Source organism: Prunus persica, chromosome G8, assembly GCF_000346465.2.
Source record: "Prunus persica cultivar Lovell chromosome G8, Prunus_persica_NCBIv2, whole genome shotgun sequence".
Lineage (NCBI taxonomy): Eukaryota > Viridiplantae > Streptophyta > Magnoliopsida > Rosales > Rosaceae > Prunus > Prunus persica.
Genome location: NC_034016.1, coordinates 16,318,993 through 16,344,749, shown reverse-complemented (window position 1 = coordinate 16,344,749; position 25,757 = coordinate 16,318,993). Strand labels below are relative to the sequence as shown.

The 25,757-nt window shown below is 37.5% G+C and overlaps 7 protein-coding genes and 2 pseudogenes across 10 annotated transcripts; 5 read left to right on the top strand and 4 right to left on the bottom strand.

Moving 5' to 3' along the window:
* On the top strand, positions 348-2,563 carry LOC18767212 (non-functional pseudokinase ZED1). The gene is made up of 3 exons (XM_007200615.2): positions 348-576; positions 972-1,386; positions 1,469-2,563. The coding sequence occupies exons 1-3, from the start codon at positions 560-562 to the stop codon at positions 2,561-2,563; spliced, it is 1,527 nt and encodes a 508-aa protein (XP_007200677.2). The 5' UTR covers positions 348-559.
* LOC18766453 (non-functional pseudokinase ZED1) lies at positions 2,988-4,995 on the top strand. The gene is made up of 2 exons (XM_007199126.2): positions 2,988-3,233; positions 3,587-4,995. The coding sequence occupies exons 1-2, from the start codon at positions 3,217-3,219 to the stop codon at positions 4,656-4,658; spliced, it is 1,089 nt and encodes a 362-aa protein (XP_007199188.2). The 5' UTR covers positions 2,988-3,216; the 3' UTR covers positions 4,659-4,995.
* LOC18768531 (non-functional pseudokinase ZED1) lies at positions 5,474-7,147 on the top strand. The gene is made up of 2 exons (XM_007201486.2): positions 5,474-5,850; positions 6,021-7,147. The coding sequence occupies exons 1-2, from the start codon at positions 5,834-5,836 to the stop codon at positions 7,024-7,026; spliced, it is 1,023 nt and encodes a 340-aa protein (XP_007201548.2). The 5' UTR covers positions 5,474-5,833; the 3' UTR covers positions 7,027-7,147.
* LOC18767890 (ribosomal RNA small subunit methyltransferase E) lies at positions 7,225-9,954 on the top strand. Its single transcript, XM_007200459.2, has 8 exons — positions 7,225-7,570; positions 7,654-7,727; positions 7,897-8,039; positions 8,141-8,187; positions 8,274-8,382; positions 8,499-8,560; positions 8,845-8,959; positions 9,552-9,954. Exons 1-8 carry the CDS (start codon positions 7,388-7,390, stop codon positions 9,701-9,703), a joined length of 885 nt encoding a protein of 294 aa, XP_007200521.1. The 5' UTR covers positions 7,225-7,387; the 3' UTR covers positions 9,704-9,954.
* LOC109950677 lies at positions 11,829-12,559 on the top strand. Its single transcript, XM_020570513.1, has one exon. The coding sequence runs from the start codon at positions 12,130-12,132 to the stop codon at positions 12,325-12,327; it is 198 nt and encodes a 65-aa protein (XP_020426102.1). The 5' UTR covers positions 11,829-12,129; the 3' UTR covers positions 12,328-12,559.
* On the bottom strand, positions 14,958-16,674 carry LOC109946280 (annotated as a pseudogene).
* Positions 16,814-19,379, bottom strand: LOC18768223 (F-box/FBD/LRR-repeat protein At1g13570). The gene is made up of 5 exons (XM_020553642.1): positions 19,221-19,379; positions 18,103-18,921; positions 17,845-18,000; positions 17,670-17,702; positions 16,814-17,552 (listed from the first exon to the last, which is right to left on the bottom strand). Exons 1-5 carry the CDS (start codon positions 19,221-19,223, stop codon positions 17,253-17,255), a joined length of 1,311 nt encoding a protein of 436 aa, XP_020409231.1. The 5' UTR covers positions 19,224-19,379; the 3' UTR covers positions 16,814-17,252.
* LOC109946301 lies at positions 20,330-21,921 on the bottom strand (annotated as a pseudogene).
* Positions 22,266-25,423, bottom strand: LOC18766411 (F-box/FBD/LRR-repeat protein At1g13570). 4 transcript variants are annotated; one of them, XM_020553883.1, is made up of 5 exons: positions 24,911-25,423; positions 23,445-24,257; positions 23,182-23,337; positions 23,006-23,041; positions 22,266-22,898 (listed from the first exon to the last, which is right to left on the bottom strand). In XM_020553883.1, exons 1-5 carry the CDS (start codon positions 24,911-24,913, stop codon positions 22,599-22,601), a joined length of 1,308 nt encoding a protein of 435 aa, XP_020409472.1. In that variant the 5' UTR covers positions 24,914-25,423; the 3' UTR covers positions 22,266-22,598. The 4 variants fall into 4 exon arrangements, with proteins under 4 accessions (XP_020409472.1, XP_020409473.1, XP_020409475.1 ...); XM_020553884.1 differs by lacking the exon at positions 23,006-23,041; XM_020553886.1 differs by lacking the exon at positions 24,911-25,423 and having other exon boundaries at positions 23,445-24,263.

Sequence of the window (25,757 nt, the reverse complement as noted above, 5' to 3'; positions counted from 1 at the left end):
TTAGCTTTGCTTTGTGTATGTCTTTTGTATGCTCAACCAATTTCAACGTAAGTTCATTTAGATTTTAAATTTTGCTCATCATTTGTGAATTATTTATGTTGCATTTTTGTTTTTTCAAGTCAATTGCTGATTAGGGTTGGAGGGAAGGCCGACAAACAGAAGAGACAACGACTGGGAAAAGGGTGATGATATTTTTTAAGAATACGAATGATGAGTGGTTTATTGAGATGCAACTTGGTATGGTAAGATGGCTTGCAGTTTTCCAACTTGGTTAGTAAGTCGTCCTATAAGTCAATATATGAGGGCGCATGTGATATTAAAAATACATAAACATAATTTTTGTTGACCTTTCTACGCATACGACTGAACTTCAAACCTCTGTTCCTTCTCAAATGGAAGGTTTCAGTAAAAGGAAATGAAACTAAAGAAATACATTGCTGCTTGCACATGAGATCCGCACTGGACTCTGCGGAGAAATAATCAACAAGTTACTGCTTATTTTGTGCAATCTGATTCCAATTCTGAGGGGACTTAGTGCTGCAAAGCAAAAAACCGAACAATGTCATGGAAAGTCTGGTAAGTTCCCCCCTTTTTTTTTTTTTTTAATGATTATGCATGGCTGTTTTCAATTTAGACCTGATTTGAGATATTCCTATAATTATTTTCATTCTTGCTTGCTTCTGATACTTCATATTATGCAACTAATCGAAATAATGTGTGACTGTTTTTCAACAACATTAACTTAAATTTTAATTGATGTCAAAGATTTGATCTTGTATGCTAAATCAAAATTTTCATGAGGCTGAAGTCTAACAGTTCATTTGTAAGGAAAGAAAACCTTAGATTCGATCTCATAAACTTTCATGTGAAATTCAAATGCAAAAATGAAAGGAAAATGGGGTATTCAAGTTATCTGGAAGGTGTTCTGTCATTGGCCAGATCCATTTCAACATTATATATATTTGTATCAGGTTCTTCCCGTTGGTTTCACGTTTGAGCAAGAAGGAAAGCGAGAGATCATTCTTGGACAATGGAAGCATGTTATTAGAGGATCTCATTGCTTCTTGTGATGGCAAATCTAATCCTATTCGTTGTTACTCTGCTGCTGAGCTCATGAGGGCTACCAACAACTTCGATCCTTCTTGCATTATTATGGAAGACGTTTCACCATGCTACCAAATGTTCAGGGGTATTCTAGACGACCGAACAATTATCATTAAGAAGTACATCACACAGGAATACATCAACAAGGATGAAGCTAGGTCTTATGCTATTCGTGATATTATCATATCAATGCAGATGAGCACCCATAAGTATGCTTTGAAATTATTAGGTTGCTGCTTAGAGTTTTCTCTCCCAGCTCTGGTGCATGAAAATGCAGCAAAGTAGAACTTCACCCAAATTACGAAGACCAAAAATCATATTGTGAGAATGTGAAGGTAAAGAGTGCCACATTGGAAAGTTGTGAAACCTTGCAAGGACTTATAAGGAGTTGGGCTACTACCCCCATTGCCAATTGGTTTTAGGGTGGAACCTCAACTTCACATTCTCAATCATTCCACGTATAAAGCGAAAGGAGGAAAAGGAGGAAAGAAAGAGATCATTCTTGAAGAATGGAAGCATGTTACTAGAGGATCTAATTGCTTCTTGTGATGGAAAATCTCATCCTATTCGTTGTTACTCTGCTGCTGAGCTCAATAGAGTTACCAACAACTTTGATCGCTCTTGCTTTATTACAGATGGAACATACTTCGACATTTACAGGGGTATTCTAGATGACCGAACAGTTATAATTAAGAAGCATTATATCGTCGACTGGGCTATTCGTGATATTATCATATCAATGCAGATGAGCGCCCATAAGAATTCCTTGAAATTATTAGGCTGCTGCTTAGAGTTTGATACACCAGCTTTGGTGTTTGAAAATGCAGGAAAGGGAGGTCTCAACAATGATGGAAGTTTAGCAGTGGATAATGAATTATTACCGTGGAAAACTAGACTGCGTATTGCAAAGCAGCTTGCTAGTGCACTTACATACCTACATACTGCCTTTCCAACGCCCATCGTTCATAGGAATCTGAGACCCACCTGCATTTTATTGGACGATGACTATGTTCCCAAACTCTTCGACTTTTCATTCTCCATAACCATTCCACCTGACCAATTGTATGTTCAAGACAATTTCGCAATAGGGACATCGGCGTACATGGACCCTACTCACCGAAACTCACGTCGAAGTTCAGAAAGAACTGATGTTTATATCTTTGGTGTGCTTTTACTTGTATTCTTGACGCAAAGAGCTGCATCAAGACGACATGGAGCAGAAATTGAACTCCTTATTGGAGATTCGAAACTTAATGTTCCTGGTGGACAGATTCAAATAGAGACAATTGCGGACCCTAAAATCCTTGAGGAAGTCGTGGGAGATGAGCAAGCACAACAACAACTGCAGGATTTTCTAGCACTGGCATTGTTATGCATCCAAGACGAAAATGAAGCAAGGCCAGATATGATTGATGTGGCCAAAGAGCTTGTACGAATTGACAAGTCTATCTTGCCTTAGCTATAGCTAGCTGTAGTTTTTTTTTACCTATTAATGAGTTGATGATAAGGGCCCGTTTGGTATCCTGTAGACAGGGTGGAAATATCTTGCCTTAGCTAGCTATAGCTTGGCTACTAGTGAACCTGCAGCTACCTAGTTTGCTTTGTGTATATCTTATGCATGCTCAACCGATTTCAAGGCAAGTTATTTTTCTCATTATTTGACGATTTCTTGATGCTGCGTGTTTTTGTTCAAATCAAATGGTGATTGTATGGGGTTTGGAGGAAGGAATGAAAAACAGAAAACATAATGACTAGGAAAAGGGTGAAGATAAATAAAAATAATCTGAATAATGAATGGTTTCTTGATATACAACTTGGCTAGATGGCTTGCAGTTTGCCAACTTGGTTAGTAAGTCGTCCTATAAGTCAAATATATGAGGGCGGCGCATGTTATTGTTGACCTTTCTACACATACCAATAAGGCTTCAAACCTATCTTCCTTCTCAAATGCAAGATTCCTGTAAAAGAAAATGAAACTAACGAAATAAACAGCTGCTTGCACATGATATCTGCAATGGATCTGGGCGGAAGAATCAACAAAATTGCTGTTTATTTTGAGCAATCTGATTCCGATTCTGAGGGGACTTGGTGCTAGACAGCAAAAAGTGAAGAATGCCATCCAAAACCTTGTAAGTTCTGATTATTTATCCTTATATATGGATTATTTTGATTTAGAACTAATTTGAGATATTCCTATAATTATTTTCATTTTTGCTTCTAATATTTGATATTAGTGAAACTAATCAAATTAATGAAGGCTAGATCAAAAAATTTATGAAGGCTGAAGCCTTAAGTTCATTTGTGAGGAAATAAATCCGTAGATTTGATCTCGTAGACTGTCATGTCAAATTCAAAAGAGAAAATGAAAGGAAATGGGTGATATCTGGAAGGTGTTATGCCAGTGGCAAAATCATTTTCATCATTATAATAATTTAATTAATCTGTTTTGTGTTTTTCCTATATGTATATATATTTGTATCAGGTTCTTCCCATTGGTTCCATGTTTGAGCAGTAACAAGAAGGAAAGAGAGATATCATTCTTGGATAATGGAAGCATCTTACTAGAGGATCTCATTGCTTCTTGTGATGGAAAATCTAATCCTATTCGGTGTTACTCTGCTGCTGATCTCATCAGGGCAACCAACAACTTCGATCCTTCTCGCATTATACAAGATTTTTCAGCACCGAAGTATAAATTTCATCATTCTATACATGTTTATGGTGGTTACAAAATGTTCAGGGGTTTCCTAGACGGCCGATCAATCATCATTAAGAAGTTCATGGGGACTGGGGATGAAGCTAGGTCCGTGGCCATCCGTGACATTATCATATCGATGCAGATGAGCAACCATAAGAATGTTTTGAAACTCTTGGGCTGCTGCTTAGAGATCCCTATACCAGCTTTGGTGCATGAATATGCAATAGAAGGAGTTCTCAACGATCAAGGAGGTTTAAGGACTACTGAAAACCAATCCTCATTACCATGGAAAACTAGACTGCGCATTGCAATTCAACTTGCTAGTGCAATCACATATTTACATACCGCCTTTCCCAGACCCATAATTCATAGGGCTCTAAAACCCAGTTCTATTTTCTTGGACCATGACTATGCTCCGAAACTCTCTAACTTCGGACTCTCCATAACCATTCCTCCCATGAAATCACATGCTGATGATGAGGTGAAAGGAACATTTGGTTTCCTTGATCCTTCCTATATGAAGTCTGGTTACATTTCAGAAAAAAGTGATGTTTATAGTTTTGGTGTGCTTTTACTTGTATTTTTAACGGGACAAAAGGCTGTGGATGCATATGAGGCAGGAGAATACCTATCAATTATTGCATATGTGAAAGCTTCAGATATTGGGCAGATTCAAACAATTGCGGACCCTAAAATCTTAGGGGAGGTAGGGGGAGATGAGCAAGCACGACAGCACTTGCATGATTTCCTAGCACTGGCATTGTCATGCACCCAAGAAGAAAGTGAAGTAAGGCCAGATATGATGGATGTGGCGAAAGAACTCCTGAGAATTGAGAAGTCTATCATTTCCAAGTAATTCTCTCTAATTAACTATGCAAAGTCAAGCCGACATGGGACAACTTATTTGCCATGCACCTTCCCGTTTTGCTCTGTTTATTCAGCCGAAGCTGTTGGTTGTGTGGGGCTCTGTTGTGTATATTTTTGGTGCTCTAGCAATTTCAAGGCAAGTTCTTCTTGTTTCTTTGTTTGTAAGTTATTGAGTAATTATGTTTTTCTTTGTGTCTGATAATGAAAAGGGAAAATAGTAATTTCGTGTAAATAGCTTTGGTCGGCCCCACTGGACATTGATCATTCGATGGCAATGGCATCGTTGACTTAACCATAGCAATAAACTTCAAAACTATACTCTTTCTCAAATGAATTTTTTTGGTAATTTTTCAAAAAACAAATTCATTCACTGATGTCAGGCTGTGTCTGGCTGAGCTCACGGGTGGAAGTGCTCTTAATAATGGGCCTTTTGAGGTTTTCTTGATATTACAATTTTTCTTTCAACTCAAAAGGTGATTGTTTGGGGGAGGAAGGAACACGGAAAAGACGATGACGAGGAAGAGGGTGATGATATATACTTTTTAGGAGTACAAACGAATAATTAATGAGTGGTTTCTAGAGATACAACTTGGAAATTCCAACTCCACCGAATAGATTCGTCCCATGATCTCCAAGCAAACGCGTTATAAATCTAAAAAGAATCAAGTGGAGTCAAGTCAAGTCAACAGGTCTACCCTTCAGTTGGGCGCAGCTGCCATGCATCTTCCCAATTTGATTAAACAAATGTTTATAGATTTGGACAAGCAAAAAGAAACAAATATCTTTTTAAAATGCTAAGATAGTCTCACGATGAAAAAGAATATTGATTTGCATATTTATAATTTGAGCTCTGATGGTGTTTCAGTAGTATGCGGCAAAAACTCTTTCTAAAATAAATTTAAAACGTTGGGTTTTTAGGTCCCACTGCAGATTATTCCTACCAATCATGATAGGGCATTGGCCCCGCAAAGCTTCATCAATAAACTTGGAAACTGTTACAGAATTCTCAGAGAAGCTGAAACTCACGAGCTAAACTAATGCTTGAGTACGAAATCTGCAGCATACAGGGAAGGAGATATCAACAAATTACAGTTTAGTTTGGGGCAATCCGAGTCCAGTTCTAAGGGGCCTGTGTGCTAAACAGAGAAATTTCAAGTGTAAACAATGGCATCCAAAGCCTTGTAAGTTTTTTTTTTTCAAGTCTAAAAAGTATATAGCTTTCCTTTCCTTCAAGGTTTTTTTGGTAAGTTAAAATTCTCGTGCGGCTGAAGCCCAAAATTCTGTTGTAAATCAAAGTAATCCATGAATATGACGAAAGCCCAAAATTTTCGTGTGTGTACATATATATCAGGTTCTCAATCATTCCACGTATAAAGCGAAAGGAGGAAAAGGAGGAAAGAAAGAGATCATTCTTGAAGAATGGAAGCATGTTACTAGAGGATCTAATTGCTTCTTGTGATGGAAAATCTCATCCTATTCGTTGTTACTCTGCTGCTGAGCTCAATAGAGTTACCAACAACTTTGATCGCTCTTGCTTTATTACAGATGGAACATACTTCGACATTTACAGGGGTATTCTAGATGACCGAACAGTTATAATTAAGAAGCATTATATCGTCGACTGGGCTATTCGTGATATTATCATATCAATGCAGATGAGCGCCCATAAGAATTCCTTGAAATTATTAGGCTGCTGCTTAGAGTTTGATACACCAGCTTTGGTGTTTGAAAATGCAGGAAAGGGAGGTCTCAACAATGATGGAAGTTTAGCAGTGGATAATGAATTATTACCGTGGAAAACTAGACTGCGTATTGCAAAGCAGCTTGCTAGTGCACTTACATACCTACATACTGCCTTTCCAACGCCCATCGTTCATAGGAATCTGAGACCCACCTGCATTTTATTGGACGATGACTATGTTCCCAAACTCTTCGACTTTTCATTCTCCATAACCATTCCACCTGACCAATTGTATGTTCAAGACAATTTCGCAATAGGGACATCGGCGTACATGGACCCTACTCACCGAAACTCACGTCGAAGTTCAGAAAGAACTGATGTTTATATCTTTGGTGTGCTTTTACTTGTATTCTTGACGCAAAGAGCTGCATCAAGACGACATGGAGCAGAAATTGAACTCCTTATTGGAGATTCGAAACTTAATGTTCCTGGTGGACAGATTCAAATAGAGACAATTGCGGACCCTAAAATCCTTGAGGAAGTCGTGGGAGATGAGCAAGCACAACAACAACTGCAGGATTTTCTAGCACTGGCATTGTTATGCATCCAAGACGAAAATGAAGCAAGGCCAGATATGATTGATGTGGCCAAAGAACTTGTACGAATTGACAAGTAGTCTATCTTTCACCTATTAAAAAAGTCGATGCTAAGCTCTCTGTATTACAAGAATATCCATAATTATCCTTATGTAATCAAATTATCTGATTATAAATACTTAATTATGTGCATTTCAACCAGCAAGCAAGGACCACCCTCTGATTAGATCCGTTTCAGTTTCATGTCAAGTTCAAAATCAATTTAACACTACCAGTAAAACGAACTATTCAAATGTCTTTTTTATGTCGTCCATGTCGTAGATAAATGATTGTCGTTTACAAACAACATAGCATGCTTTTCCCAAACAACACCCACCAAAACAGAGCGGAGAACTTTGAAAAAGCACAGCTCAACTCCAAGCACTCTGAAATTGGTGGGAAATGCAAACCCTAACGCCAATACGGCCTCGTTTTGCAAGGCTGTGGAGCTTGAATCCTTCGTCGCTCTCTATCAGAACCTTGAGCCCTCGAGCATTCTCTTCTTCTTCTTCTTCTTCAGATTACTCCAACCAGTCCCGCGGTGGCCTCCCTCGCTTCTTCTCCGAGCTCCTCCCTACTTCCAAGGCACACACACTCTCTCTCTCTCTCTCACTTATTCACGGAGTAAATGTAGGCTCTTATTGTTTGTTCTCTTGATGATTATACAGGGAGGCATAGTTCGCGTACAAGGCGATGAGTTCTGGCACATGACCAAAGTTTTAAGATTGCGCACAAACGATAGGTACCTAACTCCTCATCAACTCCATCAATTTGATTTCATGTTAAATGAACAAATTGGAATTGGATTGCGTTGAATTTGGAACTATGAAAGGTTCAATTTTGTTTAGAAAATTGAGGTTTATTGCATTACACTTGTGTATTTTAATGTTTGTCCACATAATGCATGCAAGGGTAGAGCTCTTCAATGGGAAAGGAGGTTTGATACAAGGTTTAATACAGAGCGTCGACCGCTCTGGACTTGATTTTGTGGCATTGGAAGATCCAAAGTCAGTTCTTCCACAGAGCACACAATGGCATGTATTTGCAGCTTTTGGTGAGTTCTTTAGATTTCCAATTCCGGGGGAATGTTTTGTATGAGTGGTTAAGGCATAGGGGAATATTGTTGTCACATATTAACATGTTGCCCCTGTTTAGGTACTTTAAAGGGTGGTCGAGCCGATTGGCTTGTTGAGAAATGCACGGTATAATTCATGTTTTTGTGATGACTATAGGGATAGTGCATAACCGCCATTGCTGCTAATTGCTGTTTTTGTATTTGTTGTATTAGGAGCTCGGGGCTAGTAGTTTAACTCCTCTGCTGACAGAACGGTCTCCTACTGTCTCAGAAAATCGACTGGACAGGTTGCAGCGTGTCAATGTGGCAGCAGCTAAACAATGTAAAAGAAGCTTCACCCTTATTCTAATATACATGTAGTGCTGACAGACGTGTCCTATAAAACTTTCGATTTGAAATAATAAAATTCAAATTTTTTGCCCATGAATATTTTCACAGGTCAACGGCTGCATGAAATGATCTTGAATCCTCCAAAGAAAATTAATGGCCTTTTACCTCTTGTGAGTGCTTTCTTCCTATTTTGTTTCATTTCAAAGGTTGGTTTATTGATGTGTATTCTGCCCGTTCTATAGCATAGGTCAGTGACAAACTGTTCTTATTCTTTTAGTATCGTTTGTACTTAAAATGTTACGTGCAATTTTCTCACGGCAGAGAGTTGTAGTTACACATTAATAATATGCTCTTTGACATCTTTTTCTCATTGATGTTCATGTTGTTCAGGATATCAACTTTTCTTCCTTTGCATTGTTAATTTAAATTACATATATACAATTTTGTTTCATAGGTTGCAGAGTCAAAGCTAGCTTTTTTGGCAGTTGCAGAAGGTACTCCTCTTGTTAGTGCATTAACTTTGTCAGGAACGGAGTCCGGTGGGTTGATTGTGGTTGGACCTGAAGGTGGTAAGTATGCATCCTGTAAATGTTTTCTTTTTATTACTTTTGCTGCATACCAATCACCGGGCATATAAATAAAACTTGAAAACCAGAAACTTTTCCACTTTTGAATTAGTTTTCTGGACAGCCCCAAAATCCTGCATTTCTATCCCCAAATAATGAGATTTAGGGTGACAGATTGATGCAAAATTGATTAGGCCAATTATGAATTTGACTTGATGAAGGGTTTTGGAAACAAATTGGAGGTGTGATTGGCGAACCAAAATTAATAAGAACTTTAATATCAATTGAATGTCAGGCAATTAGAAGGTATGCAGCAAATTGTAAACAAAATTGGTAAGAAAAAGAGTCTGGGTCAAACTATGAGTAAAATTTACCCAAATTTCTATTAAGGTTTATGTTGGAATAAACTACCATCAATTGGTTGTGTGCTCTGATTTTCCAGTATGTTTGGTGCTTAGTATTCAGTCTCTCCTTATGTTCATCCTATGCCTCTTGTATACTCATAAATATATCATATAAGCTAATGTAGTTTAGTTTTCAATACTGAGAGTACTACTTAAGATTGTGGATCTATTTTTCCATGTTCTTGCTTCAGACTTCACTGAGAAAGAGGTGAATGAATTAATGCAAGCTGGTGCTATCTCTGTTGGTCTTGGCCCACATCGATTACGGGTTGAAACTGCAACTGTGGCTCTTCTGGCAACTCTCATGTTGTGGTCTGATTCTCAAAAAACATGCGATACTTGATCTCACTCTCAAGGCAAGTGTTCTTTAGTCATCTCTTGGATAAGGCTGAACTACATTACTTTTTGTGTACCACTTACTTTTGGTCAATTGTAGATGACTGTTTGTTTCACCCATGCTGTTGTTGTTGGCCATATGAAGGTTAATTTTAACGAGAGATTTGAGCACTGTAATTTAAGCCAATTTCTAGAGCACAATCACCATGTTACAGAGTTCTCTCAAATTAAACCTTTTTACAGAGCACTGTAATTTTAGCCAATTTTCACACTGCTTTCTAACCATATTGACATGGCTGTAGTTTTAAGTATTTTGAACTTAAAATTAAACATGTAGTACTTGGAAGCAGGGTAGGTGTTTCAGCCGCTGGAGGAATTCCCGAAAGACAACTGATTCTCACTCGCATGAATTATGGTCTGGTTCTCAAAAAACAATTGATCCTTAATCTCAAAAAATACACATGCTATAATACAAGTAGAATAAGTGTAACATGTACATCATGTGATGGTGTTACTGTTCGATAAAAGTTAATCGTATGCAATACAAGTTAACCCATGATTTCAACACGCGTGCGATTCTAGATTGGGTAGTCAAACTCCCACTCAAACTATTTGATTGACTTGTAAATTGTGTCGACTAGAAAATCTGTGTGATTCATGTAAGCAAAAGAAGTCTCGTAGCATTTTTTCTCTGTCTTCCTTTTGGTCATCATTTCTAATCAAAAGCTCCACAGTGTATGAATGAGGATTGATATAAGGTCCTCCATGTCAAAAAATTTGGCTAAGAAGAGTTGCCAAATTTGTTTGTGCAGAGAATTCAAAATGTCAACTTCAGAAGTTAAAACATACAAACAAGGATTTGTTTTGTAGTCCAAATTCTGGCAGGCAGCCTTTCTCATTCATTAGGAAGAAGAGGGTGCCGTGCAGGTTGATGCGCACATGATTGAAAATGGATTGCTCCTAGAGACTTATATAACTAGAGTCCACGGTCAACAAAGGCCCCTTTCGTGTATCATTTCCCAGTCATAGCATGCATCTTCTCTTCCATGTCTAATAATTATAATCACTCGAAAACTACACGTATGATTTATTTAGTTGAATTTATAGATAGAACCACTCAATGTAATTTTGCTGACATTTAATCTTTATGATTAATTAACGACATATTGAGTGAATGTTTTTACAATTCTATTAAAATATATATATATATATATTTACACATCACACTTCGAATCGAACCTGTAACCTATTCCAATCCGAATTTTTTTCCCTCTAATTCTTGAGTATATGACAACCCCAACACCACCTTGACTAGTCTCATGGATTTAACACATATAAATGCTTCATTCATCCTACCATGAAGTGGTAATTTGAGGAAGGCTTTGTACTTTTATTTATTTTTATAAAAAGAATGTGGAAGGTTTTGAATTGAATTTAATTGTAGATAAAAACTGTTCTCCAACGACTTTATGGACCAACTAATTTTTTTCCTACGAAAAGCGTGCCACATTAAGTGCCCACGCTGCTGAGCTATTCTCTCAGACTCGGAGACTACAACGTTTCATACACCAAAGTACGAAAATAACCCCAGTTGATTGACTAAATAACATGACAACCACTATGTATAAATTAATTTATGATTTTTCATATTCCGATAGAAAAACGTTACTGTGGTCCTCTGACTGCACTCGTCATCAAATCATGGCAAATGAGGTCTTTGGAAATATATATTTTTTATTTATATTTTTTTTAACTTCTGATATGTGTCTCAGTCTATAATCTTTGACTTATACATTAGAACAAATTAGAATAAGTTTCAAACAATGTCACGCATTGAAAATGAGGAAGTATACAATTAAGATTTAAAAATGTAACTTTGTCTTATTGTAGTTTTTTTTCTTCATTTCAAACTCAAATTCAATTTTACACAAAAGACAGAATTGAAAGACAAAATTGAAATTGTATTGAAGTATGAACAAAGTGCATGTTGTTTCAATTGACAAAAGTGAAGAAAATACGTTGAATTACGAATTTGAAAATGGGGTACGCCTTAAGTACACATCACTCTCAAAACTAAATAATGAAAGTAATCCAAAAACAGGAATGAGGAATGAGGTTTCAAGTTTGAGAAAAATAAAGAAAATCAGAAAGCAAGAATGGCAAATTGGTTAATATCTCTGAAACCAAGACCTTCTCAATCCCCCCATCAAACTTGACCTTTCTTTTTTTTGGACGAACAACAACTTGACCCGATATAAACCTTCCCACATAAACCTGTTTGGTAGCAGAGCACAAAACGCATCCAACTCCAATTTCCAAGCCAACAACAACAACTCTTCTTCTTCTTCTTCACTAGATCTCCATTGGGTTCTCTCATCATTATCAAAGAGCACTATAATTAACTATTAATCATAATTAAGGGTTATAGTTAAGATGACGAACCAGTTGGAGAATCTGGTGGAGTCGATCAAATCAAAAGTACGAGCCCTGAAGAAAAACTCAAAGAAGCCATACATAAAGATGGACAAGAGCTCAAGTGTGAAGGTAGAGATCCGCAGCAAAAAGGCTCGCAAGCTCATCGACAAAACCCTCAAGGCTGCCGATCGTCCTGGCAAGCGTCCCATTCCTTGACAAATTTATATACATTTTCTGTCTGCCCATGTATTTATGTAAATCTGTAATGGAATAGCTAGCAAGGTAGGCTGATGGATGAAAAGGGTTTCTCTCTGCTTTCTTCATTTTCTCTTCTGTTGTTTTTCTTTTGGCTGCCGATTCTGTGTTTTTGGGTCAAGCTTTGTAACCGCTTCGGAATATTGCCTTCAAAGCAACAATGAACAATCCTTTTTCTAGGTTTCTACTTTTATGGGATGTAAGAACTTTTACATCATTTATTTTTTATGTGTAACGTTTTGTGAAGGTGGATTAAAACTAGAAACATGGTTGTTTTTCAGTAATGCTAATGTGCGAGTTCATTTGTACTTTAAGCTTTCAGCTCGAGTGTGAAAGATAATATGAGTTGAAATGAATCCAAACAAGGAAAAACGCAAAAAAAGAAAAGAAAAATAAATGGGAGGAGTGAATAATATTTCCATTACTGAAGCTTGGTTTGGATTTTGTACCATGTATTAGGTCAATATATCCTAATCAATCCTCTTCTCTTGCCTTCAAAATATAATGAATACATATTACTGGCCATTTTTTGTCAAAACCAAATCCAACCAAACCAAAGAGATTTTTTAGTGTTGTTTTCTGTTTTGAGAAAAAACCGATCCAAATCGGACTGTGCCCACTCCTACTCCTAATATTACCCTAAATAATTCTCTAACCCCATTGAGTGGATCTATGAGGAAAACGATGTAGGTGAAAGAAGACAAAGAAAAACCCAACAAAATCACGTGAGAAGTTTGCTTCGCTAGAAAATCGACTTGGAAGGATGTTGTGGACATGAAATAAATAAAAATTCTTCCAATCGAGAAGAGATCATAAATCTTGCTTTGCTCTTAACAATGTTTATTACCTTGGCCAACACTGAAGCTACCTCACATTTAAAAAAAATTCAATATAGTTGTAACAAAACAAAACAAATATTTTTTTAAAAAAAAACGAGAAAGGGAAAGTTCAACATAGGGGTTCAAGCTTCCCATAAATTAAGCAGAGCAGAGAATGCTACCTTTCCCAGTATTGATTTGGGGTTATCATTAGAAAAGAGAGAAAGAGCAGCCTTTTCCATGGCCACACAAAGTCAAACCGTATTAACTTATTAGACCGGCCGACAAATGAATTTTGTTATGAGCCCCTACAAAGTCACATGTATCATTAAGTAAAAGCAACATATAATGACTTCTGATCAATTATTTATTTTATATGTCAAAGTCATACGAATTCTGCTTCAAATAATATCATTAGATAATAACAATATGGCCTGGCGTGGTGTTATTTTTATATGCGGGATAGTATAATTATCATCTTGTTTGTCTAATTTAAAAGTACAATGAAATTTAAATATGGAATTCAAGGTTTATCACTATAAAAACAAGAAGGGTTTTTAGGTCAATGAAATTTAACATGATTCGCATTTTGGTCCCTTATTTTCAAAAATTGTTTATGTAATTCTTCAACTTCAGTTTTGTTAGGACAAATGGTCATGCCGTTTTTTGTTAACTTTTTTCTGTTAAATTTGAGCATGTGCATGATACATGGTGTACTGTTAATGGTTAAAATCGAAAATCGTTTCACTCCTGGGGTACATGTGGTGCACCCAAATCCCACACCCATGCCTCCACTGCTGCAACTCTCCCCATCTATATATCTCTCTAAATAATGATATTCTTACCACATTCTCATATCATCATGTGGTATAGAAATATGGGATAAAAATATGGTACCGAGCCAATACCCTCCCCAAGCCAAGCCCATTAAAACCCACCACCAATCGAGGAATGATATATCTCCCTTCCTCCAATCCTAACAAAGCTATGGACAACCTCCACCCGTTACTGAGCCAATTATTTCACCACCTCGGCAACAACTGATAATGCTCCCACAAACCACACCTCCACCCAAACCCCCATAACCACCCTCCCAGCGATGGCTTCTTCCCCTCAGTCTAATATCAGATCCTCGATATTGTTGATGAAAAGAATTGAAAAAACAAAATTGAGTATTTCATCCTGGTGAAAGAGGGGTTGGGACTGGGTGAGGGTGAAGAAGGCTTGGTTGTTGTTGTGGCTTGTGTGTTTAGGTGGGGTTGGGTAGGAGAGGTTGTGGCTTTTCGTGGCAAGGATAGGAGAAGGTTTTTTAGTTTTATTTTTTTGGGTGAATAGAATATTCAAATGGTGGAAATTTTAATAAAAATACCATTTTGTTCCCTACATTTAATGAAAAAGATAACAGAATTGACGGTAGAATCATTTGTCCTAATGAAATTGAAGTTGAAAGACCGTGAGAATGATTTCGGAAATTGAAGGATCCAAAATGCAAATCTGATCAAAATTCAGGGACCATTAGAACTAAAAACTCAAACAACAACTTATAAATAACTGATGGTAGTTGATAGATGTGTATGGTGAGGCTACTGATGCTAAGGAGGTAATGGGGTGTGAGTATGGTGATGACGGGCAGCGGCGGAGGTGGTGGTAGCAGCTAGTGACATCAATCCAATGATGAGTTTTGTTAATAGTATTATCACACAGAGTGGATAAGTTGTGTGTTTTGTGCCAATGAAGAGAGTAAGAAAGTTTTCTTAGCCAAGAAAGCACAAGAGAGAGTAAGAAAGTTTTGATGCAAAATGGCCAAAACCTGTCTCAACAAAGGGTACTGCCAGTATGGGACACCGTTCAGAAGAACAAACACACATGCATCAGGAAAAAAAACAAAAACAAGACCTGCCCGAAAATACATTTCAGCGCTGCCGAAATTCATTGATGAATCATGGTTCCAAATAGACTATCTCTGAATGCACCGAGGCACGACTAAACCAGATCAACCTTTTTAAGAGCTCCGAAGAATCCACGACAGAAGCAGCTGGCTTAACAGTCAATCTCTCAAAAGCAATGGTGAACTTGAGCGCATTTAATGAAATCTAGTTCAGCTTCCAAACCAGAGAAGCTAGTTATTTTCACTAGTCGCAGTTGGGTAAACGACCAATTCTGATTGGCATCTAACCAAGACTTCACTTCAACATTAACAGCCTGGTCCTGGTTCTCATGGTAGGCCTACACAAAGTCTACAGCATCAGAATCAAGAAATGACGACAAAACAGCTCTCCAAACCAACATTTTCTAGAGTAGGGTTGATTTGAAATTTTTAAATCAACAAAAGAACAATGCATGATGAATCCATACAATATAAAAAAACAACTCACCGCAACTTCTAGTTCTTGAAGAGCAGGGGAGCTTCTCAAAAGGCATTGAGCCGTTGAAGACTCCTCCGGAGAAGTGAAGTAAATGCTTATAGAAAGAAAAGTAAGATATGGGCATGGTCTGGGGAGCTTTCCAGGCAAGGCACCAACAGCCAAATACTGGAGCAGAATGGATGCAAAAAGCAGCAGACTCAATAAAAATTTATCCAATTTCCCATGTTCATGTAAATGATCATAGTAAATGAAAGTATGAAACCACACAATTTATTTCCAGTAAAGAGCAATTCTGAATTTTGAGCCTTCTAATATGAGGCAGGTGAACAAAGAACTTGATCAAATGGCTACAACTGCCAGGAGCCCGTCTATGGTAATAACGGCTGTCTAAATCAACGTAAACTTCAGCAAGACTCAAAAGTATTCTCAAGAGTAACATGCTTAAATAGGCCTTCAAAGTGAAAAAAATTGAGATTTGGTGCGCAAATCTTGACGTGGGTGAAGCCACAGCATTTTGTCAAAGTCAATCTCTCAAGCAGAGGAGAGGAAACAATCAGATTTCGGCCATTGTAGCGTCATTCAAACAAAGGCTCCTCAAACTCCTGAAGCCTTTGAATGTGGAAGGAGCTCCTCCATATTTCTTTCTGAACATATAACTTGGAGGGATTCCTCTGCTTCACATAGTAAACAAAAGTGATTAAACTAAGACAATGGCTAGCCAAAGAAAGTTTAAATTTCCACTTTCAAAAGTAACATCCAAATTTCATTCAGTCACTTAAAAAAAAAAAGCACTTCCATGTTTTTTTTTTACCAACAACAAAAAAAGCACTTCCAAGCGAAAATACTCACAGTATATCAGGTTGGGGGCAGAGGAGAGGAGGGGTTCCTCTGCTTCTGAGATATTCACATAGTAAACAAAAGTCATTAATCTAATACAATTGCCACTGCTGTCAAGATCATTCAAAAGTAATATCCCAATTTCAGTCACTTACAAAAAAAGAACTTTTATGTTTTGTTTTTACCAGTAAGATCCAAGCCATACCATTGTCAGAAAAAATATGGCAGCTTGTTTAAATTAGCCATACCATTGTAACTTCTTAGTTCATCGTCTTGTTTCAAGCTCTTTTGAGATGGTGTTTGTATAGCTAGTGAAGGATTAATTTCTGGATTTGGATATAAAAAAGTAAACCATTTCTCTCTACGGACTACATTGCTAACTTGTTCCCCTTCATTGCCAATTGATTGTTGGAAATTTTATGAAAGTGTCCAAGACATGACTTTAATGAAACATTGTTTGTTCAGATAAATGACATGGCATTCGTCACAAAGACTTGTAAGTTGAAGCCTACTGCCTTGACCTATGTTCATCTCTTGAAGCAATTCCTCTTGCTTATACAACATGTGATAGGTATTCTCCTTGTCTCCTCATAGAGTAGAAGTAGACCCACTTCAGATGCCTTCTTGCTTTAATTCATTCTTTGTCTGTGAGACTTTGTTCTTCCCTGCAAACTTTGTTTCAACAAGAATGTTGAGTGGTAAATAAGCTCATGTAAAGTGCCAACCGACTTAGATTTAAATAACATATGCCTCCACGAAGATAATTGTACATATGAGACATTGTTCAGTAACATAGGGAGATATACACCATAAAGACTTGTGCCCAACAGTCCAAACCCACATTCATTTCTTCAAGCAAGTCCTCTCATCTTAGCTGCCAAAGTTCAAACGATGGGTCCAAGAAGATTATCTCTGAATGCACTGAGGCACGCCCTAATCGGAGCAACTGTTTAACTTGCTCCCAAGAATCATCGGCATAAGCAGGCTTAACAATAATCTTCTCAAGCACAGGAGAATTTAAAAGAAGAAATCTGATGAAATCTAATTGAGCTTTGACATTAGAGACGTTGGATATTTTGACAAATCGTAGTTGGGAGAATGGGCAAATCCAGTTGCCATATAAAGAGTTTACTTCTGACAAAGCAGCTTGACGCTCTTGGTCACCCTACACAAGATATATAGGCGTCAGAATCTCTCTAAACTACAATTTTCAGAGTAGAGTTGGTTTGACATTTTAAATTCAACATAAGAAATTTGCACTCAGCAATAGAATAAAACTCACAGATAATTCTAGTTCTTCAAAAGCAGGGTTGACCTGCACATAAATATATAGGCATCAGAATGTCGATCAACCTACTGAAAAATAGCTCTCTAAACTTCAATTTTCAGAGTAGAATTGGTTTGACATTTTAAATTCAACAGAAGAAATTTGCATCCATCAATATAATAAAACTCACTGAAATTTCTAGTTCTTGGACGGCAGGGGAGCTTCTCAGAAGGCATAGGATAGTTAATATCTCCACCGGATCATTAAAGTCTACCCTTATAGAAAGAAATTTCAAATATAGACATGGTTTAGGAAGCTTTGCTGACAAGGCACCAACAGCCAAACTCTAGAGCAGAAATCATCGAGAAAACATCAGGCTCAATGAACATGCTCATATTTCCAAGGTAATGTAAAGATAATGAAAGTGTGACACCAGAACATCCATTACCTGTAAAAAGAATCCCTGAATTTGTAGCCTTTGAATATGAGGCAGGTGAACCATAAACTTGACCAAATTGCTAGAACTGTCACAACCCCATATTTGGCCAACATCGGTGTCCGTAGAAACGCACACATCAATAAGATTTAGGGTATTCTCAAAAATAAGATCCCCAAAATAACCTTCAACAACAAGAAATTGGAGATTTGGCGCATCAATCTTGAGATGGGCAAAATCGAACTCTATCAAAGTCAACCTTTCAAGCAGAGGACAGCAAGCAATCAGACTTTGGAACACATCTTGGCCCAGGATAACATGGGAAATAACAAGGCTTTTCAAATTCCTGAAGCCTTTGAATGTTGGTGGAGGTTTTAGCACACATCTAAGTAACTCTAAATGGATCATACTTTGGCAAGAAAACAAATATGAAGGAATTCTGTAGTGGTACTCTCCCCAAATTTCAAGTATTAACTCTTTGATAGAGTTTCTTGATAGATGAAGAATCCAAAAATCAATATCCCAATTGGCTGGACGACCTCGATGAGAAAGCCTAAACTTGTGAATGGGGCCAATGTGACCTAAGAGTACATGATCAACAATGTCCACAAAGGTTATATGCTTTTGAGTAGAGACACACCGATCATCAAACACAAGATGACGAAGCATAGCCCATTTGTATCTCCAGTTGCTTGATAAAACACTTGTCCTCACTGCTTCTCTCATGGGCAAATGTGACAAAATTTGTTCTATAACATCACTTGGTAAGTTGCTAATTCTATCCGACTCCATCTCCGATTTCAAACGGGACTTGGGTGGTTCTCTTTGCTCCTGACATATTCAAGTAGTTGAAAACATCACTGATCTAATGCAATGGCCAGTGGTGCACCGTGCACAGAGGAAGAAGAGATCAAATATCTATTCTCACACACAACTAAGGAATTGTAACAATTGCAGTTTTAGATTCTGTTTTACTACGAAAATGCAAGTGTCAATACTCGCAGTGCAAACTAAAAAGGTGTGAGTGAGAAAAACACAATTCATAAGCAAATAAAAAATTCACGTAAATTGCAAAAGACTGTAAATTGCACGAAATTAGGAAATGAAAAATATAGAAAAAAAAACCTTACCATATTCACTTCGCTTTGGTCCAGAAAAATGGAGATGGTGAGCCAATTAGGGTTTGCTAGGGATTGGAGGGCGAGAGAGAACCAATTTGGGTTTCAAATCCGGACCGTGAGAATATGACTCGTCGCACACACACGGCATTACTAGTAGTACTGGATGAAACGGCGCCGTATAGCACACCTTCATTCCCGCCTCTCTATATGTGCAATTGTCATGTACATGTAAAAACCTTCTATTTTATTCTCTATTTCATTTTTCCTGAAGTTCCCTTGTTCTTTTTTAAACCTAACCTTTTCTCTATCATAAATATTCATTTTACTAGATTTTTGTTATATCCATTTTTCAACATCAACATGTAGCTAGCAAGTGAGATTTTGGTTTCTGGATTTTGGTATAAAATGCAACTCATTTCTCTCTATGGACTCCATTGCTAATTTGTCTCCCTTCATTGCCGATTATTGGAAATTTGATGAAAACGTCCAATACATGATTTTATTGAACATTGTTCAAATGAACGACATGGAATTCATCACAAAAAGTCGACTTGTAAGTTATAGCCAACTGTCTTAACTCATGTTTACAACTATAAGACTTGTAAGTTGTCTTCTGATAAAGTAATGAATTGTCTTTGCTCCCGGAAGATCCATTTTTGACAACATCTTAATTGCTCATGAACTATTCAATGACTTTAAGAGGAAATTAAAAAGGATCTCTTAGTTGCTAATTCATCTCATCATTTCTCTCTATGCACAAATCTGATGATATCATGGACGAATGGGCAATTAGTTTCTAAAGCATACTCGTAATTTTTTACTTCTATAAGACTTTGTTTTAATTCATTCTTTCCGTGTGGGACTTCGTTCTGCCCTGCAAACTTGTTTCAAAATAAAATAAAATTGGCAAACGAGCTCAGATAAATCTAATTCATAATCCCCAAGCGACTTAAATTTAAACAACATATGCCTCCACAAAGATGATTGCGAGTATGAAACATCGTTCAGAAACATAGACAGACATACAATATGAAGATTTGTGCCCAACAGTCCCAACCCAACCCTCATTCATTTCTTCAAGCAAGTCCTCGTCTTAGCTGCCAAAGTTCACTGATGAATCATGGGTCCAAGTAGATTATCTCTGAATGCACTGAGGCATGCCCTAACCTGAGCAACTGTGCACCGAGCTCCCAAGAATCATCGGGAGAAGAAGGCTTAACAATCATCTTCTCAAGCACAGGAGAATTTAAAAGCAGAAACCTGATGAAATCTAATTCAGGTTTGCAGTCATAGATGTAGGATATTTTAACAAGCCGCAGTTGGGTGAGTGGGAAAACCCGGTTGCCATATAAAAATTTCACTTCTGACTCTCTTGGTCGGCCTACGCAAGATATATAAGCATCAGAATCAATCTAAACCACAATTTTCAGAGTAGAGTCGGTTTGACATTTTAAATTCAACTGAAGAAATTTGCATGCATCAATAAAATAAAACTCACAGGCCATACTAGTACTCCGATACCACGGTCACCCTACACAAAATATATAGGCATCAGAATGTTGAAAAAAAAGCTCTCTAAACTATAATTTTCAAAGAAGAACTGGTTTGACATTTTAAATTCCACAGAAGAAATTTGCATGCATCAATAGAATAAAACTCACAAAAATCTCTAGTTGTTGGAAGCAGGGGAGCTTCTCATGAGGCTTAGATCATTGAAGTTTACCCATATAGAAAGAAATTTCAAATATGGACATGGTTTAGGAAGCTTTGCTGACAAGGCACCAACAGCCAAAATCTAGAACATAAATCATCGAGAAAACATCAGACTCAATGAACATGCTCATATTTCCACGGTCATGTAAATGATTATTTAATGGAAGTATGACACCAGAAAATCCATTACCTGTAAAGAGAATCCCACAATATCAAGCCTCTGAATATGAGGCAGGTGAACCAAAAACTTGACCAAATTGCTAGACCTGTCAGAAACCCATCTTCGGCCAACTTCAGAATCAATGCAAACATCCACGAGATTTAAGGTATTCACAAAAATGACATCCTCAAAATCACCTTGAACATAAAGGAATTGGAGATTTGGAGCATCTATCTTGAGAATGGGGAAAGGGAAGTCTAGTAAAGTCAACCTTTCAAGCAGAGGACAGCAAGCAATCAGATTTTGGAACCCAACTTGGGCCAAGGTAACACGCTGAAAAACAAGGCTTTTCAAATTCCTGAAGCCTTTGAATGTTGATGGAGGTTTTAGCACACATCCAAGTAACTCTAAATGGATCATATCTTGACAAGAAAACAAACATGAAGGAATTGTATAGTTGAACCCTTGCCGAATCTCAAGTATGAACTCTTTGATAGAGTTTCTTGATAAATGAAGAATCCATCGATCAATATCCCAAGTGGCTACACCATCTACATGAGAAAGCTTAAACTTGTGAATGGGGCCAATGTGACCTAGGAGTACATGATCAACAATGTTCACAACTAGCTTATATGTTCGTGTTGAGACACACTAATGATCAAATACAAGATGAGGAAGCATAGCCGATCTGTATCTCCACTTTCTTGATAAAACACTTGTCCTCACTGCCTCTCTAACCGACAAATGTGACAAAAGTTTTGCTATAACTTCACTTGGTAAGTTGCTAATTCTATCCAACTCCATCTCCGATTTCGAACAGGACTTGGGTGGTTCTCTTTGCTCCTGACATATTCAAGTAGTTGAAAACACCACTGATCTAATGCAATGGCCAGCGGTATAGAGAGGGGGAAGAGATAGTGAGCAACAAAGTTCAAACATCTATTCTCTCAACTGAAGGAATTGTAACCACATTTCATTTTCACATGGGGATACATAACAAGTTGCAGATTTACATTATTTTCCGCTTCAAAGTAACTCTAACATTTGAAGAATTTTTTTGTAATAATTTTTTAGTTCGTCATCTTCTTTCAAGCTCTTTTGAGATGGTGGGTTTGTATAGTGAATGAGAGATTATTTCTAGATGTGGACGTAAAAATGCAAACCAATGGATATAATATCAATTGAGGAAAGTGTTTGGGAAAGCAATTAGTTTCCGAAGCATATACTCCTTGTATTTTCACTGTTACAATAAGTTTGCTTTAATTAATTCTTTCCATGTGAGACATTGTTCTGCCCTGCAAACTTTGTTTCAATAAGGATGTAAATTGGCAAATGAACTCAGATATATCTAATTCCTAATCCCCAAGCGAGTTAACTTTAAACACCATATGCCTCCACAAAGAGAATTACAAGTATGAGACATCCAGTTAAGAAACATAGGCAGGCATATACCAAAAAGACTTGTTCCCAACAGTCCAAAACCACATTCATTTCTTCAAGCAAGTCCTCCTGTCTTAGCTGCTAAAGTTGCCTGATGAATATGGGTCCAAGAAGATTATCTCTGAATGCACTGAGGCACGCCCTAATCGGAGAAACTGTTTAATGAGCTTCAGAGAATCACTGGCATCATCAGGTGTAACAATCATCTTCTCGAGCACAGGAGAATTTAAAAGCAGAAATCTGATGAAATCTAATTCAGTTTTGACATCAGAGACGTAGTATATTTTGACAAGTCGAAGTTGGGTCAATGGAAAAATCCAGTTGCCATATAAAGAGTTCACTTCTGACAAAGCAGCCTGAACCTCTTGGGGGGCCTACACAAGATATATATGCATCAGAATCTCTCTAAACAGAGTAGAGTTGGTTTGACATTTAAAAGTCAATAAAAGAAATTTACATGCATTAATAGAATAAAACTCACATAAAAATCTTGTTCTTCTTCGAGAGCAGGGTATAGCTACACAAGATATATGGGCAACAGAATGTTGATCACCAACTGTAAAATACCTCTCTAAACTACAATTTTCAGAGTAGAATTGGATTGACGTTTTAAATTCAACAGAAGAAATTTGCTTGCATCAATAGAATAAAACTCACAGCAATTTCTAGTTCTTGGACAGCAGGGGAGCTTCTCAGGAGGCATAGGACAGTTAAAACCTCCGCCGGATCATTAAGGTTTACCACTACGGAAAGAAATTTCAAATATAGGCATGGTTTAGGAAGCTTTGGTGACAAGGAGCCAACAACCAAAATCTAGACCAGAAATCATCAAGAAAACATCAGACCTAATGAACATGCTCATATTCCACGGTCATGTAAATGATTATTTAATAAAAGTATGACACCAGAAAATCTGTTACCTGCAAAAAATATCTCCCAATCTTTAGCCTCTGGATAAGAGGCAGCTGAACCAAAAGCTTGACCAAATTGCTATTGTCACAAACCCATGTTCTTCCGCGAGGGTAGATACGAATGCAAACATCAGCCAGATTTAAGGTATTCTCAAAAGTAACATCCTCAAAATCACCTTCGACGTCAAGGAATTGGAGATTTGGTGCATCAATCTTGAGATGGTGGAAAGTGGGAATTGACAAAGTCAACTTTTCAAGCAGAGGACAGCAAGCAATTAGATTTTGGAACACATCTTGGGCCAAGGTAACACGCTGAAAAACAAGGCTTTTCAAATTCCTGAAGCCTTTAAATGTTGATGGAGGTTTTAGCACACATCCAAGTAACTCTAAATGGATCATATCTTGACAAGAAAACAAACATGAAGGAATTCTATGGTTGAACCCTTGCCGAATCACAAGTATGAACTCTTTGATAGAGTTTCTTGACAGATGAAGAATCCATCGATCAATATCCCAATTGTCTAGACAATCTCCACCAGAAAGCTCAAACTTGTGAATGGGGCCAATGTGACCTAGGAGTACATGATCAACAATGTTCACAAAGGTTATATTCTTTCTTGTTGAGACACACTGATCATCAAACACAAGATGAGGAAGCATAGCCGATCTGTATCTCCACTTGGTTGATAAAACACTTGTCCTCACTGCCTCTCTAATGGGCAAACGTGACAAAATTTTTTCTACAACATCACTTGGTAAGTTGCTAAATCTGTCCACCTCCATCTCCAATTTCAAACGGGACTTGGGTGGTTTTCGTTGCTTCTGACATATTCAAGTAGTTGAAAACATCACTGATCTAATGCAATGGATAGTGGAGTAGAGAGAGCGAATCAATAGCAAGCAACAAAGTTCAAATATCTATTGTCACAAGTTCACAACTAAGGAATTGTAACCACATTTCACATGGAGATACATAACAAGTCGCAGTATATGGTTATTACACAAACTACAAATTTGTGAGCTTTCTTAGTTTAGTACGGTAGAGTTCCATTTCAGTTGGAACTTGGAACATTGGATTGTGGTGGGTCAAGTTCACTACCATAAAGGAAGATTACCATGTGAAAAAATCTCTACTTTCCATAACCAACACAATAAATAGAGCTACTATCTTCATGTCAGGGGCAGAGACAATGTGGAGTTTAGCCAGAAGTAGAGAAGTCGTACAATTTCCCAGAGGCAAATGAGTTGTTGTTGTGATGTGAATATTAAGGACTTGAAAGGAGAAGAGGTTTTGCCCAATTCCCCTTCACTTTAACAATGAGAAAAACACATTCTTTATAATAATAAAAAAATCTTCGCACACTTTATCAGTTAGAAAATTGACCAAAAAATCATTTAGAAAGTGCCTCAGTTGAAACCTTATCAATTGACTGGGAATGAAAATTGCACGAAATTAGGGCGAAAAAGAACCTTACCATATTCACTTCGCTTTGGTCCAGAGAAATGGAGATAAGAGGAGCGCATCCACCCAACAAAGGAGCGAATTAGGGTTTGCCGCTTGGGATGAGAGAGAGAGAGAGAGAGAGAGAGAGAGAGAGAGCCAATTGGGGGTTTCAATTTCAAATGTGGTGCCCAAACTGCCCAAACGGCGTCGTCTTGTCAAACATTCATTCCCGCCTCTTTATATTTGCATATTTTATTTTGTACATATGAAAACCTATTTTATGCTCCCTCTCCCTTTTTTTTGTTTTGTTTTTTGGAAGTACCCTTTGCTCATTTTCAGCTGTTTTACCCTGAATTATGACCTGTGTAGAAATTAACCCCTTAAATTAAAAAATCAGCCAATTTAATTCGTGAAAAAAAAAAGCCAATTTCAACCCCCGCGTTAAATTTTATCACATTTCATCCCCAATTCCGTCAATAATATCATGTGAGACGCCGTGTAACAAAAATATAGGACAATTTGGTCCTTCTCAAACCAGCCTTCCCTTTCCCCCAACATTTTGTCCAGATAAAGGGTCACACCACTTGATTAAACCGAACAAAAGACCAAAATATAACACCAGAGTCGTTGATCTTGGGTCAACTTCATATCAGAGAAAGTCGCGACCTTCTTGGTAACAGGGCTGGTAAAGAACCATAGAAAGCTGAAAAGGTCCTAACCTTACCCACAAGTCCGGGTAAGAGAAAACGCCAGTTGTATTCTTTCCCTCTCACAGATAGCTCTCGCCAGCACCGCCTTGGCAACAATAGCTCTGATGTCATGCGTGTCAAGCCACAGAGCAATGGCAACAGAACCCCCCTACCTTCACGCTGTTTTAA